Below are 18,990 nucleotides of genomic sequence, written 5' to 3'. Positions count from 1 at the left end.
CTCCCCTGCCCCCTTAGCTAGTAGGTAGGAAGAAGCTCCATGCTGGCCCATAAAAATGCAGATCGAGACACAAAGATGAAAGAATAGGCCAGTGTATCCATTGCACTCTGGCAAGCCACAAGGTAGATTGCCTCCCCTTATTGAAATTCTGCTGCTGTAATAATTAACACATGTGGATCCTAGAACTAAACGATGGCCTTTGAGGCCTAGTGCAGTGGAAGCATCCTTTAGCTTGGGGCCCACCAGATTGCTACCCAGGCTGGTAGCAGGTTTTTAATGCATTGATGGGTGTGTTTGTCCTGATTTTCTTCTTCAAAACATTAAAACTGTGTCTTGATTTACAGCATCCTTCTTCCTAAACTAACATTATAGTAGCAGCAGGATTTTTTCAAAACTGGTAATTGGGGTAGGAAAAGATCCATGCAGAAGCCAGGGAACAAATATAGTCCCCAAATCAGCTATGGTCCCGATTTTGGGTACCTTTTGAACAAGGAAATTAGGAGTATAGCTCCCCTAATGTCCATCCAGATTCCAAGCTGATCCTAGGCCCATGCTGCTGAGCTGGACTTCTTGCAGCAATTACCTCAACTCAGAGGCCCCAGAACAGGCAGGCGTAGCAAAAATGGCTCAGTTTATGGATGTTTGACTTTTCCTACACCATCTTTAAGTTGGTTGACTCTCATGCATAACCCAGCTGGAAATTAATCTAGATTTAAAAACCCTTTATATATGTACTGCTCACTCTGCCGAAGACCTTCAACAACTTATGGACTGTTTTAGCAAGGCCTGCCATTTGGTCTAATAATCAGCCTGAAAAAAACACAAGTCATGGGTCAGGGTGTGGATTCACCTCCTTGTATTACAATCTCTGTACAAGAACTGGAGGTCGTCCATGACTTTGTGTACCTTGGCTCAACTATCTCCGACACTCTCTCTTTAGATGCTGAGCTGAATAAACATATTGGTAAAGCAGCCACCACATTTTCCAGACTTACAAAGAGAGTACGGCTTAATAAGAAGCTGACAGAACAGCTTCTATAGAGCCTGCATCTTGAGCAGAGTCTTGTACTGCAGTGAGTCTTGGACCCTTTACGCACGGCAGGAGAGAAAGCTGAACACCTTTCATATGCGCTGTCTCTGACGTATTCTTGGCATCACCTGGCATGACAAAGTTCCAAATAGCGCAGTCCTGGAATGTGCTGGAATTTCTAGCATGTATACACTATTGAAACAGCGACGTCTACGCTGGCTTGGGTATGTCGTGAGAATGGCTGATGGTTGGATTCTGAAAGAACTCCTGTATCAAGAACTAGTGCAGGGAAAGCACCCCAGAGGGAGACCAGAGCTGTGATATAAGGATATCTGCAAGACGGATGTGTGTGTGTGTGTGTGTGTGCACATACACATACATACATACATAGTCAAATTCACCACATCATGTGACATGTTGCGACGTATCGTGACTTTTTTTTGCATTGCTAGAGCTGGGGTGGGTGTAGCCTCAATATGATGCAAATAGCCCACGGGCCAGCAGTTTGACACCCCTGGTCTATATGGAGTGTTATCCAAAACGTAGGTTCCCCTGCCTCTTTATCCTTTTCACTCATGCACTGCACATTCCTTCCCATAGCTGGGTTTTTGAAGACATGGGGATTCCACTGATAGACTTGTGTATGACCTTCCTCTGTCGAAGTCCTCTCATGCTTTATCAAGGAAGAAATGCTAGAAGGGGAAATTGACAGAATTCTTTCAATTTCACCTAATGAAAAGTTCACCATTCCTTCCTCCAGGATTTCACTCGTCGAACAGTCCAGGATGAAATGGCTATGGAGGACAAGGATCACTGACATTCCTGTCACAGCAAATCATGGCCAATAGGAGGGACAATGTTTGCTGCAATTAAATGAAACACAGCAGATGATTTAGACTTCCCGCCCCCCTTTTTTTGCATAAACACTACTTTTAATGTATGGCAGAAAACGACAGGCAGGGGTTGCTTTTCTGATGGGCTGAGTGCGAGCAGAGGATGGCATTGTGCGTTCCTGTCTCCACAAAACTCCCAATTATTCTGGGCAGCTCACAACAATCACTCTTCCATTCAACCTAGAAGATCTAAATTAAATATCTCTTCTGTGGAGAAAATTCCTAGACAGTGTTTGGCAACTCAATTGTACTCAAATCTTACAAGGTTTTTTTTTATTAGTTACAAGTGGCATGACCAAAATAAAAAAAGCAGTATATTCAGAAGACATAAAATGAACCTTCTTTGGTACATCGAACAGGGTTTAGGACTGAGCTTCGATAGGGTTGCAATCAGGGCTTTTTTCTGTCATAGAACGCCCAGAACAGAGTGGCACCTTTTTTGGATAGAACCCTGTAGGGTAGGCAAGGCGGGTTGTATGACATGTGTGAGTTCTGGCACCTTTTTCTTTTACAAAAAAAGCACTGGTTGCAATATTCCAGATGGATACTCGGTGGCAGCAATAAGACCTTATCGCTTCTCTTCCTACCATCTAATGGTAACCCGGAGTTTTTGCAGTTATGATAGGTAGATCCACACGAAACCTAACTTTAAGTCATCCCGCTAACAGCACACTTCTATCCACCGGTCATCTTGGGGAATAACCTTCGCGAATGTCTTCATCAGCAAAACAAGTTTAAAAGTTGCTGGTTCGCCCGAGAGCGACACCTGCTGTAATAAAGAAGAAAGCGCCACCAGCGCTCCTTCTCCCTTGCAACGGCCATACAAGCATCTTCAAATGTTGCCACCGTTGGGGCGAGACACTCCTGAATGATTTGAAAAGCGAATTGTCCCATTTTCCGGCAAGAGGGCGAGACGCGAAAATTGTACAGTCGGCTTCCGCTCGACTAGAATGGTAACCTTCCGTATAACTCCCCGAAACAGGCAGATGGCGCTGTCACATATTCAAGGCCATTTTCCCCAATTCCATTTTTTTTCCCCTTGGTGTGACGGGCGCTCCAGCCGCCTCGCTCCTTCGCCGAGAAACCGTTTCCGGGCGCCTTAAAGCCCTACAAGTCGTCCTTCCGCTAGCGCATGCGCGGAAAGCGGTCCTTCGCGCTCTCTTCTCCTGAGCAGCAGGTAGGGTCGCGGAGCCCTGGGGCTTTGTGGTGTCCGGGAAATCCTCTCCCCTGCCCCGCCCGCCTGCTTCACCCCGGCCGCCCTTTTTTTTTTTGCTTCGCTTCTTTTTTTTTTTTTTGCACTCCGCTCCAACTCGGTCTTGAAGGGGTGCACAAGCGGGGTCAACCGGGACGGGCACCGTCTCGGCGGGACAAGGGGCGGGGCTTGCGGTGGGCGGAGCCACCCTTGGGAATGATCTTGGCTGGCGCGTAGGCGGGGCTTTGCGGTTTGAGACTGTTCCTCTCCTTCCCCCCCAGCCCCCACCCCGATATAGAATCCGCAGAGTGGGTCGTAGCTGGACACTTCCAGTTCCCTTACGAGGTTGAGGTCTCGGCACGGCGCAAGCATCCTTGCAGGGGATGCCTGGCAAAGCCGATGCGCAGGACGAAGCAGCCCCAGGCTGCCCGTAGCTCGTCCTTTCGTAGCAGGGCTTGCCAAGTCCTCAAGGTTGCCGCTGACCGGTGTTTCTCAACCCTTCTCTGCCGCTTTTAAATGGGACATAATCTTGTGCAGAATTGACTTGGGAGGCCGGTGTGTGGTGTAGTTGGTTCACATAGTGTGGTGGGATGGAGGGTTTGTTGTCACTGTGTGTTGGGGGGAGAGAGCACGGGGGGAGGCTCAGCTAATCTCAATGTACACATGTTGTACTTTGACAATAAAGGTTTATTTATTTATCTGCTTGGATGGGGGCAGGCGGGAGGGACTTGATCTGATGCAGGTCTGATCGGCGGCAATTAAAAAAAAAAAGAAAGCTGTAGAATTCAAGCTTCTCAATGGTCATCCCAAAGGTGGGGTTTTTTTGTGTGTGTGTGTGTGTGTTTCGTTTCAACGAGACGACTGGACTTTCTTTGTTTTTCCTTGGAAGACCTTTCGCTTCTCATCCGAGAAGCTTCTTCAAGCTCTTTCCAGTCCAGAGCTGAAGAAGCTTCTTAGGTGAGGAGCCAAAGGTCTTCAAGGAAAACCAAAGAAAGTCCAGTTGCCTCGTGGGGAAAAAAAACAAAAAAGCCACCTTTGGGGCAACTGTGACCTGGATGACTGAGAATCTCCGTAGGCTTCCATATGGTCGTTGGCCATTTTCGGTGTAAACCGCCTTTTACTGTTTCCCAAGGAGAATGCCTAACTATATAATAAAGGCGGAAATTTTTACCCGCTGCCCGAGTTCTGAGATAAGGGAGAGAGGAGGTACAGGTAAGTCCTTGGTTTACGACCCTAATGGAGCCCCAGATTTCTGTTGCTAAGTGAGACGTTTGTTAAGTGAGTTTGCGACCTGGCTTGCCACACTTATTAAATGAATCACAGCAGATAACAAGGTTCCTAAGTGAATCTGGCCTCCCCGTTGACTTGGCTTCTCGGATGGTCACAAAAGGGGATCACGTGAGCCTGGGATACTGCAACCGTCCTAAATATGAGTCGGTTGCCAAGCATCTGAATTTTGATCACATCACTTTGGGGTTGCTGCAACAGTGGTAAGGGTGAAAAATGGTCAAGAGCAGGGGTAGGCAACCTTGGCTCTTTTATGACTCGTGGACTTCAACTCCCAGAATTCCTGAGCCACCATGGCTAAGCATGGAAACCTCTCCCTTTCCCCTCAGCACCGCTGGCTCAGGAATTCTGGGAGTTGAAGTCCACGAGTCATAAAAGAGCCAAGGTTGCCTACCCCTGGTCAAGAGTCACTTTTTTCAGTGCCGTTGTAACTTTGAACAGTCACTAAATGAACTGTTTTAAGTCAAAGACTACTTGTGTTGAAAGAGGAGACATGTAAGCGTCGAGTTACCGTTATGACTTTTTAAGGCAGTCAAAGTGAGGTTTGGTGTTCAGCACAAACTCTCTTGCAAATATCTTCCCCAAGTATTCACAGATAACCTTTTGGCTTACTCTGCACCCTCTATTATTTCTTTAATGTCGACTTTTCTCCTTTTTCCACCCCTTTAGCACAGGAATTTGTGAAGTTCAGATTGACAGGATTTACTTTTTTCGGGGTATTGAGAGGAAAGTTGCTGAATAAAATAAAGAGGATGTATTGAGTTACCAGATCCAAAGCCCAGGACTTATTTTTTTTAGTAATTTATACATATGTATCCCACTTTCATTTAGAAGGTCAAGACAACACACTTAGTACTCTGTCCTGCCATTTTCCCCACAACAAAAACCTAGTGAGATAGGTGGGGCTGAAATAGAGTGGCTAACATAGTTTTCCAGTAAACAGAGATTTAAGATGGATAACAACCTGGATTTTCCCTGCTCCTAGTTCTGTACCCAAACCCTTACACCACCACAACCGGTTAGAATTTACAGCCTGTTTGTCTCAAAGGAGCTTTTCCAAAAGGCAACTAAATTTTCTTGTTTTTTTTCCTTTGAAAATGTTTTGCTTCTCATTCAAGAAGCTTCTTCATTCCCATTTGTTACTGTTGAACAAGCTGTCTACCATAAGCTTTACTGGCAAAATAATGTATCATCACCCAGACATCTTTTAGATGATTCAGTTTAATTTTTGCTCAATCCTTGCTCTACCAGACAAATGAAGAAATGGCTCCCTTTTCCCATTTGCATTTGAAAACATCCATAGTGGTTATAAAAATCTTGATAACAATAAGATTTTTATTGTGTGCTCTAAGTAATATTTTCTGAACAATTCTTCAAGTAAGATAATGTACCTCATCTTTAAGTGCTCTGGTAAGTACTGTATTGAAATATTCAAGATAGGATGCAGGGGTAGGCAACCTTGGCTCTTTTATGACTCGTGGACTTCAACTCCCAGAATTCCTGAGCTAACATGGTTGCCTACCCCTGGGATAGGCCTTGAATTTTATTAAAATTTAGTTAAGAAATTATGGGAGAACTATTAGCTTCTTCAATTTTTCTGAACTAGTGCATATGAGAGTGTGTTGGGAAATCCTGAGTTTTTCATTTGCTTGTGCTTTAAAGATACTTGCTGCTGACAAGTATCTTTATTTTTTATTTTTATAGATCATTTTTATATATCTTTTCCCCTTTTCCGCTAAGCATTTTCACTGCCTTTAACAGCAGCTTGTTCTGTGCATAATGAAAGTAATGAAGCATTTTTCTTTGTCAGCTCCTTATAATAAACCCCGCAGGAATCACTGTGGATTATGTATGTGATCACAACAGTTACTCTATTCTGAATCATGCTAAGACAGTTAGCTATAAAGTAGGCTTATCCACAGGAGGGCAACTAGTATTTGATTGTAAACTGTGAATAAAACATTACTCAATTATGGAAGTTATCATTGCTATTCCAATAAATGTATGTATTAGTGACTGATGATATAGCTATTTTTCCTGTAAGAATGAATAAATCCTGATTCCTTCTGTCCCAATATATTGTTCATCCCCAAATAATGAAAAGCTTTACCTGGTTTCTGTAGCTGAAGCTATTAATTAGTATAGGAGCAAATCAAGGCTGACTGGCAGTTCTTCCTCCACAGTTTATATCCCATAGGATGTGGCAGAGGATTCTGGATCTGTAGTCCAGTTGCTGCCATGCAGGTTGAGTGTTTTCTAGAGCACATCCTTTTTCTTCTCTGAATCTCATCGCTGCTGCCTTGAAAATAATTTGAAACACAGACCACATCTAATTTTTAGTTCTGGTCATTTGCTGTGTATAATAGCAAGCTTGTTGGTGAGCTTATTAAAAAAACAGTACCTAAAAAGAAATGTTTTCGGGGGGGGAAAGAAGCACTCATTTCATATAGCCCGTATAAACTGTATACTAATTTGAGACCGCCATGCCCTGAATAATCCTCACAGGTACATCATGAATGCCAAATGTGCATCTATGGAATATTTTCCTTGTAGTAGTTGTTAGATCCTCCTGTCCTGAGACTCTGCTTGGAGCAATCTAGGGACAACAAATAATTCAGTCCTATGTGTTATGTGACAGCTGAATGCAAATGCCACTTCTGGTGATGTAAATATCATACTTGACTACAATCTAAATCACAGAATCCAGTTGCTGACAGTGTTTAGTATAACAAGATAGTGCATTCCATGCTTGCAGGATCTTTTTCGCTTTTCAAATTAAACCTGGTCACTAATCAACTAGAATTTGATTCCGATCCAGGAGCGTTTTTGGTGTATGACGAATGAAACACAGTCCTTCCACACATACACAAATTCCACTTTCCCAAGCTTGATTCATAAAAGTAATGTAAGATGGAAATCTTTATATTTGCTGCTATTAAACAATCAAAATTCAGAGTGTCATATTGATTTGTGGTAAATCAAGTGCCAGATTTTATTAACTGCAAAGTTAGCTGACATTTTAAAAATTATTCTTTCATTTACAGTCTCCCTCTACCTCTCCACGGTTTCAAAGCACTCCATCTGAATATCTTCTAGAGGTGACTTTAGGTCCACCTTACATTAGTAAATGTTTAATATCTAGAATAAGCATCAAATTAATCTAGCAGTGTAATTTTAGGAAGTAGCAAGGAATTGCATTGGTTCTCTGTCATAAAATTCACTGCCCTGAATCCTTGAGAATTTGGTATAACGTAAAATTCAAAATCTAATCTGAACATACAAAAGAAACTTTAGATAACCTCTTTCTGAAGAAAAAATATACTGAAATGTTTGACCAGTCAGTTTAAAATTTGTGAAGCCCAGCTTGTGCTAATCAGTTCCCTTTATCCAGCAGAGAACATATTGTGTACTGTTTTTTGAGTTTTCCCCCATTGTATTATCTTTTCATTTATTATTGGTGTCCTGCATAAATCATTCCTGATGGATCTTCCAAATATAGTATAAGTAGCCTTTATGAACTGCTTTGTTTAGCAACAATTCAGATATGACCATGTTAAAAAAAAATAGCTTGCAACCAGTCTTGCGTTTACGTAGCATCCTCTGGTCATGTGATCACCATTCCACTGCTTTCCAATGACATGCATTTACGGGCTGTCATAGTGTCCCACAGTCACATTATCACCATTTGTGTGCTTTGCCACTGGCTTGTGACGAGCAGAGTTAATAGAGAAGATGGAAATAAAATCATAAGTTGTAGTCACATGTTGTTTTGCTTAACGACTGAAAGAAAAGAGTGCATAAGCCCATCACAGTCACATGATTTTCTGCTTAGCAACAACAGCACTTAGCGATGGAGTTGCCGATCTCTGTTGCTAAGTGAGGACCACCTGTAGATTCCTACTTGTGAAAGAATGAATATTTTCTCCTAATGTCTTGGCATTTACTTTGTTTTTCAGTTGTTGAATGTGGTTGTTCCCCACAACTCTGAATATGTACACTTGTGCAAAGTTGATTTCTGCCTCCACCCTGGTGAGTAACTAAGGTGTACCTCTTGGGTATTTTTAATAATGTGTAGGCTTTCAAAGCAATTGACCATGTTGACAAGTGTGTTAAAAATCAGTGAACTACAAAACTTGCAACTATGCAGTTGAGCATGGGCTTATAGTATAATTTGTCCTGAAGACGCTTCTGAAGATTTCTTTTAGTTTTGACTCCTTATCCTGATAAAATATCTTAGCAGCTCCTGCTGTAGAGCTATAAATTGGAGTGGGTTAAAGAGATGGTTTATGACAAGGGGATCGTGCATATTTTAGTGTTCCTGTCTTTTTGTCCTAGATACCCAATCTTCTTTCACTGTTTTTCCATGAGTCTAAAACTTTCTGCCAACATCTGAATACACACAACAGCACTTTTTAAATAAAACAGTTACATAGCTGATCACGTATGCTATAAGCTTTTGGGTTTCCTCCTGAGGAACCGTGACTTTTTATTGCTGTGATCATGTCACATTCTTTCCTATATCACTACAAAAAAACAGAATAAAGTTGTTTGAGCAGTTCGTTTGCTTGTTTTTTTCTCTGCTGAAAGTTGCACCTCCTGATTAGGAGTAGGCAAAATAGATATGGGCAGCAGATTATATTCCTGCTTTTGAGAGTGGACCTCCTTACTCTGGACTATGTTTTGTTTATCTTTTCCCAATCCTATAGGTGAATTACTACAGGTAGTTAAAAAATTCTCCACCTTTCTGAATTACAGGAGTTTATAAATATCTTCTTCCTTCCAGTTTTGATCTTTTGTTAACTTTATCTGAAAACGTGTCCTACCTTTGATGTTGGAATTATGATGGCTATCCCCAACTTATCATAGGCCAGGAATGGGCACAGGGCTGGGTTCAGCCCTGCAGCCTCCCAAGATTGTGCTGTAGGTTGTACATTGAATTGATGGATTACTGCACTAATAGGAAGGATAAGAGAAGAACACTTCACATGCTCTGTGGTTTGAACAGGCATGGTTCAAAAGATGGAGTAGCCCAACCTGTACAGTTTAGTCTATGTCTACTACTAAATGAAGAATTCAGCTTGAGAATCTTATTTATGTTAAATACCTCTCTATTGTTTTTTCCCGATTAATAATTATTTTTATTAAAGGATCCTTCAAATGTATGCCGTTTCTAATTTGTGGTAAACTCCATGCCTTCTCCCAGGTTAAATTACGATAATATGGAGAAAGTTCAACATCAATTGACTATAAGAAGGGGGTTGTTCTTCCCAAGTGGCCCAACCACTGTTGGGCTTTTTTCCCCATTAATGGCTCAAGTCGCATAAAAATGAAGCCTAATTCGCAGATTCTAATTGCTGCTGGTTTTTCAGATTACAACAATCGATGAAAATGTGGAATTTAAATTACACATTTTCCTTAATACTTGCTAGTGAGAATAACAGTAAAATTCCATATCCCAGAAGGGTCCATCCGGGTAATATTTTCCATTGTTTGGTATCTGACAAAATACATTGCGCAAACTAAAAACACAAGCTTAGCTCATTTTATTTTCATGACTGTGTACAAGTTGCAAATATTGTATTACTCGCTCTAAACTGTTGAATCTTTTTTTTAATAAAAAGTGCATTTAATATGTACCACATTACCACCTTTTAAATCAGTGCTCCTTATTTAAAATATGAAACAGTTGCTATCCGGGGACTCAATAAAGTACGTATCTAAGATAAACTATTACAATATACTATATGCGCCATCCCCATGAGAAAATTGGAACATATAAGGAACTTGCGTCTTTGGAGATTGTAGAATAAGAGAGTTGGAAGGGGCCTGTTGTGATTCAGGGTCAGCCTGTGGATTCGGCATTTGGGTCGGATGATTCAGAGGAAGAGGAGGGGGTGTTGGAGAGGTTGCTGATGAGAGCCCTCAGCCAGGCCCCTCCCACCTGATCACGATGCAGACCCAGCTGTGTGAGCCTGACAGCGTGGATGAAGATGACCCACAGCTGGCCCTGTTCAAGGACGCCCGACGCAGGAGGCAGTCAATCAGGAGTAAACAGAGGAAGGCAATGGGGCACCTCGGAAGGAGGCAGAGAGAAGCCACGCCCTGAACTGTATAAAAGGGGAATGCGTGGGAGGGCTGGTTTGCTGAAGGCAACCGCTTGAATAGCTCCTGTTTCATGGTTCGTGTCTTGTTCTGTTTGCTTTTGTGTCCATAAATTTGGCAGGCTTAGTTCCAGCCTCTTGCCTTCTTGTAAAAGGGGTTGCCCCTGCCTTTTCTGCAGGGCCGGTAGCAGGCTGGTACAGAACAGGGCCTTTTAGGCCACAGATCCAACCTCACAATGTGTGCACAGTACCTGCAGAATCGATGACCATCTAAACCAGACATGTCAAACCCGTGACGTCACGTGATGTTGCGCAACGTATCAGGACAGTTTTGCCATTGCCAGCAATGGGGTGGTCGTGGCTTCCGGATGACGCATCTGACCCGTGGGCCGGCAGTTTGACACCCCTGATCTAAACCCTGCTTGAATGCTTTCAGCAAATGGAATTTGCCTTCTTACTAGGTTCAAGTACTTCTATTGCCCAGCTATCATTATTGTAAACTTGCTAACATTCTGTTGGAATCTACCTCCCTGTAAATTAGAGCCATTATTCTGGGTCCTGCTGTCTGGGATAATAGAGATCAGATCTTGGATTTCGAAGTTCTGTGTGACATCATTTCAGGTATTGGATGAACACTTTCAATCATCGCACAATCTTCTCTCCTTAACTCTAAACATTCCCAGTCCATTCGGTTTGTTCCTAAGATTTAGTTTCTAATCACCTGATCATCCTCGTTGGTCTTCTGGAATCAGTCAGTCAACCAAATTGATTCCAGTTGTCTAAATGTGATCCATCCTGACGAGCAAGTGCTTAGCTTTCATGTCACCTCTGTCTGGAAAACACTGCGGAAAGTTAACACTCGGAAAGCAGCAGGACCAGATCCTTAGGGAATGCGCAGATGAGCTGGCTTGTGTTCTCACAGATACTTTCAATCTCTCATTGCAGCAGGCAGTGGTCCCATTGTGTTTTAAGACGGCCATCTTTTTGTCAGGCCTCAGTGATTACTGTCCGTTTGCACTGACATCCATCATTATGAAATGCTTTGAGAAGCTGATAAAGGACATTATCGTATCCAGCCTCCCGCTAGCATTTGACCCACTTCAGTTTGCACTAAATTGCTCTACGGAGGATGCTATTTCTTCTGTTCGCCATTTGAGCTTGAAGCTCTTAGAGAAAAGAAATATTCTTGTGCGTTTGTTGTTTGTCGACTTCAGTTCAGCATTTAACACAATCATTCCCCAGCATCTAGTAGACAAACTGGGCCTTTTAGGCTTAAACACCCCTTTGTGCAACTGGATTCTTGATTTTCTCACCAACAGGCCCCAATATGTGCGAGTTGGAACAAATACCTCTAATACCATTTTCTTGAGCACAGGTTCTCCTCAGGGCTGTGTCCTAAGTCCGCTGCTGTTCACCCTGTTGACCCATGACTGTTGTGCTAGGTTTGCTACCAACCATATTGTGAAGTTTGCAGATGATACAACAGTAGTGGGCCTTATTCATCATGACAATGAGGGTGCTTACCGCAAGAAGGTTGAGGGTTTGGTGAATTAGTGTAAGGAAAACAGCCTAGTGTTAAACATTGGAAAAACCAAAGAGATCATTGTCGATTTCAGAAAAGGCAGTCACAGCCACACTCCTGATGATTCACCTGTGGAGATGGTTACCAGCATCAAAGTCCTGGGTGTGCAGTTAATGAGTAGGCTGGCTTGGTCGCTCAACAGCGAGACACTGATGAAGCGGGCACAGCAGCGCCTGCATTTTCTGCGTTGCATGAGAAAAGCACATCTTCCTTCCCCTGTCCTGACCACTTTATACAGAGGAACGATTGAGAGCATCCTGTCATACAGCATCACAGTCTGGTTTGGAGGCATCACTGCTTCAGACAGGAAGGTGGTGCAGAGAGTGGTGAGGATGGCCGAAAAGATCATTGGCAGTTCCCTCCCTCCCATCCAGGACATAGCACAGAAGCGTTGCTTGAGCAGGGTCTGTAAGATTGTCTGGGACAATCCTCTTCACGACCTCTTTTCCTTAAATGATTGTTAAATGATTGTTTCTCATGATTCGGGAGTGTATGCAACCTGGATCCTTTTGCAGCCCTGTCACGCTGCTCTCATAAATTCAGTTTGCAATCAATTACTAGTTCCAGACCATTTTTGTAAGTAGCTTTGTTAAGCCAGGTAGTGCCCATTCGATACCTCTGTATTTGATCTTTCATATGAAAAGAACTTTGCATTTGTTGTGTAAATTTTATGTTGCAATTTTTCTTTCTCTTTCTCTAACATACCAAGATTCTTTCAAATTTAGTTCCGCCTTCTAGAATATTAGCCGTCCCACCAACCCAGGTTGGTGAAAGGTTGAGGTCAAGAGAAGAAGGGGACGACAGAGAATGAGGTGGCTAGATGGAGTCACTGAAGCAGTAGGCCTGAGCCTAAATGGACTCCAGAAGATGGTAGAGGACAGGAAGGCCTGGAGGAACATTGTCCATGGGGTCGCGATGGGTCGGACACAACTTTGCAGCTAACAACACCAACCCATATTTAATTAAGTTGCTGATCAGAATGCCGTGGGGTGGTGGTGCATGAAATGCTTTTCTGAAATCAAAGTTCCTTAGATCTAGAGCAGGGTTGCCCAACCTTGGCTGGCTGGGGAATTCTGGGAGTTGAAGTCCCCAACTTTAAGACTTGTGGACTTCAACTCCCAGAATGCTCCAGCCAGCCAAGGTTGGATAACCCTGTTCTTGAGATTGTCACATTTTGCCAAAGAAAGTAGTAGAAACGTAAGATTAACCTGACAAGGCTTCTGGTGACCATCAAAACCCACTTTATAAAATGCTGCAGTGATAAAAAAAAAATCAGTACTGGAACCAAACACTGATGTCATGCAATGGGGAAACTCCTCTTCCAGAGGTGTTTTAATTTGGATTCTTCCTCCTCCTACCTGGGTTTAAGAAATTGACAGGATGTTTTCTCTTTTACTGCCTCCATTCCTTTCCCTTCTAAAAAGTTCACCATCACTATGCTTGGTGGCTATTGTGGACATATTCAAATCAGTGTTCATACATTATATTTAACTTTTTTCATTTTGACTGTAGTTTGAACAAGTCTTAATGTTTTGATTTGCATATAATACAGAGCCATAAAACTATGGCTCACAAATAAAAATACTTGGATTTACACAGCATATTAAATCACTCGTGATTTGACCCCACAGTTGTTCCTTTTAACCGTTAGGATTTTGCCTTTAAAATTAGAATGTGCTTGGCGAGGAAGCTTGTTTTACCAGTGGAAGTTTTGTTTCTGTTCTCTCCTGTGATGTGTTTTTTTTCCCCTTTCTGCAGGTGAGGAACAGTTCTACAGTTTTGTGCAGACCTCTCTCTGCTTCTGTGCTGAACAGACCTCAGATCAGGACGGAGAAGGTAAGTTAGGATATCCAAGAGAGAGAGATTTTGAATCTTCTCGGCATTGCTTCTTTGTCCTATCAAGTTTCTGCAGGCAAAAAACTTGATATAGCTTTAACCAGGGTGGTGCAAAAGCAATGGTTCAATTCAACCAGTCCAATGCAGCTATTCCAATCAAGTCTGAAAGCTTTCAGATCACCCCCTAGAATAGTCAGATTGGTATCAGTGAGAATATACCGGAATTCTCCAGAACATTCTGCCCTGAGAAGATTCAGCACTGCACATCGCTGCTATCATTGAATAGTTGTATTGGAGCATTCGGTGTCAAAACTGCTAAGCTTGTAAGCCGCCCTGAGTCTTCGGAGAAGGGCGGGATATAAATGGAATTAAAATAAATAAATAAATAAATAAAACGGGAATACTGATTCTAGAGGAACATAATAAGGCTTTTATAATACAGATTAAAGATATGAGAATAAGTGCAACTGAAAGACAATGGGAGAAAAAGAGAAGAGTGCAATTCATGCAGGCTTTTAACTCATGGGTTTTTCTTACAGGTAAGGAACACAGATCCCTACAATACAGATAGAACAGAATTGAACCTAGGATACAAAAACATAACTCAGATTGATCCAGGGAATAATTCAACAAAAACACATTAATCTGTGTCTAGTTTACCATTTGCTATGGTTACTTTATTCTGATTCTCTAGTCCAGGGGTAGGCAACCTCGGCTCTTTTATGACTCATGGACTTCAACTCCCAGAATTCCTGAGTCAGCATAGCTGACTCAGGAATTCTGGGAGTTGAAGTCCATGAGTCATAAAAGAGCCGAGGTTGCCTATCCCTGCTCTAGTCATTCGGCAGGTTGGAGGGTTTTCTTACTAGGTTGAAGCAAGCCTGGAAAAGACCCTGTCTCCTTCCATGATGGAAGGCAAAATGGCATCCCTTTGTCCTCTTTTATACAGCCTACCTGAGGGGAATTTCCCTGCTCCTGATTGGTACTTCAGAATTTGATTGCCCTGAATTCAGCCTCTGCCCACTCTCTGGACTGATTTGATTTAGGTTTTATTGCTGCAAAAGATATAATTTTTCCTCTATTCGTTCATATCTGGAGTTTCTTGAAGTGGAATTCCTCCTCCTCCATTGAATTAGCCCTGCTAGATATTTTTTTTTACATTATACAAGCAGCAGCCATAAAACAGTATTCATTTCCAAATAGATATCATGTAAAAGGGGAAAAAAACAACAACCTGCAACAAGTCACTAGAGGGCCTCAGGATGCTGCAAGACCATCTCTGTATATTATTAATTAGATCTGCAGATCGTGGTTGAATTTGTCAAGGTCTGAATCTACTACCTTTGGAACTTATTTGGAGTACTTCCAGCTGTTCCTCCTCGCCACAGGGAGAAACTAAGGCCAGTTCATTTAGTTCAGACTTTGCAACTGTTAATAAGCTCTGAGAAGTTATCTCCCATCAGTTCCTCATTCCTGTATTGCTTTAATCCCATTCTTGTAAAGGGGAGATATAATTCTAGGCTGGTTCCTAGATGAGGATCAACAGTTAAATGTAGTGTGCTTCACAGTCACAGAGGCATTGGAATCCGGGTCTTGTTGTCATGTGAGTCTCTATTCCAGGTTTGGGTGATCTGATACTCTCTTTATGGCTTGTATGTCAAGAACAGCACCCAGCTGCCTGGAGCTCATGAAACAGGATTGCCTGCCTTTTCTTTGTAATTATAATGGCTCAGGCTGAGGTAGTTGCCCCCTGCCAAACTTTATAGCCAGTCAAACTAGAAATTGGTTTTAAATTGAACTCTGGTATACTTGGAAATACAGTATAACCCGGCGGAAAAGATAACAAACCTCAACAGCCAGGATTGGTTAATGGGTGCAGGCAGTCCTCTTTAGTTACCTCCAGTTTCAAAACTTTACCTTTTAGTCCCCCTATTTCTTTTTTTTTATAACGTTTTATTAATTTTTTTTAACAGAGCTCAGTAGTAATCATTCAACAAAACGGGTTGTCTGAGTATCTTATTCACTAATACAAATTAAATTCCTAATCCCTAAATCTTTTCCTCTAACCATTGATAAAATAGGTCCCAAGTTTGAAAATACTTTAGTTTCTTCTTTTTCTTTCAACCTTAAAGTAAGTCTGTCCCATTTCCGCACAGTCTAGTATTTGGTTGCCTCCAGTTTCAGAACTTTTACCTTGGACTCTCCCTATTTCTTATTTGCTCCTAGCCCTGCTGCCTTTCGGGTGCCCAGCATGAAGTCTTGACGCTGCTGCATCGGCAGTTCCAAACAAGCGTGGTGTCCAGGGACATTGATACTGCTGCCAAGTTTATTGGCGCAGGTGCTGCGACTGTGGGTGTAGCTGGCTCTGGTGCTGGCATTGGAACCGTCTTTGGCAGTCTCATCATTGGCTATGCCAGGTACGGGGGAGTTTTACCTGTGTCCCATTTGTAGTGCCATTATGCAAAGGCAAGGAATTACGAGGTTTTTCCAGGCTTTTAAGTGCCCTCGACGTAACATTTGTTTAACAACTGATCGAAGTTACAGTCCTGGAAAAAAGTGACTTCTGACGGTTGTTTCAGTATTCCCCCCACGGTCACGTGATCGAAATACAAGCACTTGGCAACAGGCACGTGTTTTGTGGCTATTGCAGAGTCACGTGACTGCCATTTGTGACCTTCTCAGTCAGTTTAAAAAAAAAAAGCAAAGTCCGTCGGAGAGACTGTTATTTGTTTCATGACCATGTGAGTCACTTAATGATGATGGTGGTTCATTTAACAACAGTGGCCAAAAAAGATGGTTAAAAGAGGGGACGACTCACCTAACAAAGCACCTTGACTGGCAATAGAAATTGTGGTCCCGATTGTGGTTGTAAGTTGAGGACTACCTGTAATTAGATGTTTCTTCCTCCAGGTTCAGCCTCTGATTGCTTTAGTTCAATACAGCTGTGGCACGACTGATGATCGCCCTTAATTATTCAGTTCTTCTCACCAAGAATACGTGTCTAGTAACATTATTTTCCCTTTTTAAAAAAAAAGATATCCCTTGCAAAGAACGCTCCCGTTCATTTTTAAAATGAAGTATCCATTGCCTCTTGTTGCCTGCACTACTGGGGAAAAGGCTGTTGGTCAGTGATGCTGTAGCTGGGCAGAATAAAAACAGTGATGGACAAAAGCGCAAAGGGAAGCTTCTAATTAACATTGCAGGGGCATTTTTTCAGAAAGAAATAAACTCTGAAAGCTCTTGGCCACTTTTTATGGATAGGCAGTAGTAGTGCGTTCAGCGTCTCTCAGAGCCTTAAGTTTCAACTCTGCTTGCAATTGACTGCAGAAAAGCAGTGCTAAAAGGACCCGGTGCAGAACAAACCCTCATAAAATCTTTATGGTCTTAATAAATTTTGCAGATTTAATTGCAAATCTGGCTAAAGGCTCTCTGTGCAGCTAGGGATTTTTTGTTTTTGTTTTTGCTTCTCCTAATATGCCTGACGTGGCCAGGAACAGTGTAACGTCAGACTTTTGTTCTGTACCAGCCTACTACCGGCCCTGCAGAAAAGGCAGGGACAACCCCTTTACAAGAAGGCAAGAGGCTGGAACTAAGCCTGCCAAATTTATGGACACAAAACAGAGCAAACAGCAAAACAAAACACGAACCATGAAACAGGAGCTATTCAAACGGTTGCCTTCAGCAAACCAGCCCTCCCACACATTCCCCTTTTAAACAGTTCAAGGCGTGGCTTCTCTCTGCCTCCTTCCGAGGTGCCCCATTGCCTTCCTCTGTTTACTCCTGATTGACTGCCTCCTGCGTCGGGCATCCTTGAACAGGGCCAGCTGTGGGTCATCTTCATCCACGTTGTCAGGCTCACACAGCTGGGTCTGCGTTGTAACCAGATGGGAGGGGCCTGGCTGAGGGCTCTGCGGAGCCTCAGGGCTATCCTCAGCAAGCTCTCCAACACCCCCCTCCTCCTCCTCTGAATCGTCCGACCCAACTGCCGAACCCACAGGCTAACCCTGAATCACAACAACTTTTTCCTTTAATAGATGTCGGTACTCTACTCTCTGATTCGGCATTATTTATCTCTTTCTTTAATTCCTTCACAGAAACCCGTCCCTGAAGCAGCAGCTCTTCTCCTATGCCATCCTGGGTTTTGCGCTCTCCGAAGCCATGGGGCTCTTCTGCTTGATGGTAGCATTCCTCATTCTCTTTGCCATGTGACAAAGCCAACATGCACTACTACATGCTCTTCCTCTCTTCCACTGTGTTTAGTCTAATGTGTACACTGAGCTGAGTGTTTTGTGGGAGAGAGGGGAAGCTCACCTGTTAACCAAATCTTCCCTGTTCACTGGGGGCGAGTGAATAAATACACCATTGGTATACATTTCCTGATGATTATTATTTTTTTGCGTGCATGCTTGATTTTGTAATAGATACCTGTTAGTGATTTTTTGGGGGGGAGCGTTGACCAGTGGGACACATGAATTCCATCTGAATACGTCAAGCCATTTGCGCAGCATCATAGAACGTGTTCAGTGCCTCCAACCGATCGTTGAAAATCCAGTAATGGCTGGAAGTGGTTTTGTGTTGTTTTTTTAAGTTCAGCAATTTGCAATAAGTGTGAAATACCTAATCAGTAGCTTGATGGTGCCATTACTTTTTATGACATCTTAATTAACCTAATGAAGCTTGTCCTTAGTGTTGTAGGATTTTAGGAATACTTAAGTGCTTCTGCCGGCATGACTTTAGCTTGCAGCAAGATGCACAGCCTCTATGCCGGATACAGTTCCCGAGCATCCTGTTTTGCTGCTAGAATGTATCAACAGCCGACAAATAAGGAGACTCTCCACTATCTTTTGTTGTTGTTTTTTAAAGTGAAATAAGCCTTGTGCATGTTTGCTTCACCTATTTTAGGCGTAAGAAAAGTTAAAAAGCAAAAAGCAAATATTAAAAAGTCTTAACACCCATTAGAAACATCACTAAACCATCGTACATCACTACACCATCATCAGTGGCTCTTAACCAAATAATTTTGGAGAAGGATTTTATATGTAGACTGAACTCACAGTCATGCTAAACTA

The 18,990-nt window shown here is 42.6% G+C and overlaps 1 protein-coding gene across 1 annotated transcript; it reads left to right on the top strand.

The window, feature by feature from the left end:
• Window positions 1–2,959: 2,959 nt before the first annotated feature.
• On the top strand, window positions 2,960–18,293 carry ATP5MC2 (ATP synthase membrane subunit c locus 2). Its single transcript, XM_081319487.1, has 5 exons — window positions 2,960–3,100; window positions 8,359–8,431; window positions 13,844–13,921; window positions 16,148–16,338; window positions 18,016–18,293. Exons 2-5 carry the CDS (start codon window positions 8,366–8,368, stop codon window positions 18,128–18,130), a joined length of 450 nt encoding a protein of 149 aa, XP_081175613.1. The 5' UTR covers window positions 2,960–3,100; window positions 8,359–8,365; the 3' UTR covers window positions 18,131–18,293.
• Window positions 18,294–18,990: the final 697 nt, after the last annotated feature.

This window comes from Vipera berus, assembly GCF_964194415.1.
Source record: "Vipera berus genome assembly, chromosome: 2".
In the NCBI taxonomy this organism is placed as follows: domain Eukaryota; kingdom Metazoa; phylum Chordata; class Lepidosauria; order Squamata; family Viperidae; genus Vipera; species Vipera berus.
Note: the sequence above shows the minus strand (reverse complement) of the source record. Positions and strands in the feature narration are given on the sequence as shown.